The sequence below is a fragment of the Dipodomys ordii genome, unplaced genomic scaffold (genome assembly GCF_000151885.1).
Source record: "Dipodomys ordii isolate 6190 unplaced genomic scaffold, Dord_2.0 Scaffold8, whole genome shotgun sequence".
In the NCBI taxonomy this organism is placed as follows: domain Eukaryota; kingdom Metazoa; phylum Chordata; class Mammalia; order Rodentia; family Heteromyidae; genus Dipodomys; species Dipodomys ordii.
Window position 1 is genome coordinate 24,434,820 of NW_012267224.1, and position 525 is coordinate 24,435,344.

Consider the following 525-nt stretch of genomic DNA (forward strand, 5'->3'; position numbering starts at 1 on the left):
GGGGCGGGGCCGAAGGGGCCTGCGGGGCCTGCGGGGCGTGCGGGGCGGGGCGGCTTCACCTTGCGGGGCTGCACTTTCCTAAGTGCCAGCCTGGGAGGCGAGGAGCAGGAGAGCCTGTCTGCCTGCCTCACTGACGCGATCCGGCACGTCAGCGGCCCCCGACTGACGGACGGACGGCCGGACAGACGGGCAGACAGAGACAAGAGAGACCAGCAGACAGACAGACGGACCGGCGGACAGACAGGCGGTGGAGACGGACCCAGGCGCGCGCGGCCGATCGGAGCCTCCCGCCGACAGCATCATGGACGGCTCGGACAACGCCAGCCTGCTCTTTGCCCCGTCCTCTCTGCCGCCGGACAATGCCACCCTGGAGCCCAACGCCAGCAGCCCGAGCCCAGACACGGACTTCCCGCTCGTCCTCACCCCCAGCCCGGGGCCCGGGATCGATCTGGCTCCCAGCCTCAGCTTCAGCCTCGGTCCCAGCCCGACCCCGACGCCGGTCCCCGAGCCGACGAGCAGCGCCTG

The 525-nt window shown here is 72.2% G+C and overlaps 1 protein-coding gene across 1 annotated transcript in view; it reads left to right on the forward strand.

Moving 5' to 3' along the window:
* Positions 1-301: 301 nt before the first annotated feature.
* Slc10a4 (solute carrier family 10, member 4) overlaps positions 302-525 on the forward strand; it is a 5,034-nt gene continuing 4,810 nt past the window's right edge. Inside the window, exon 1 of the mRNA XM_013008916.1 lies at positions 302-520. Coding sequence (XP_012864370.1) covers positions 302-520 — 219 coding nt within the window. The remainder of the gene's footprint in view (positions 521-525) is intronic.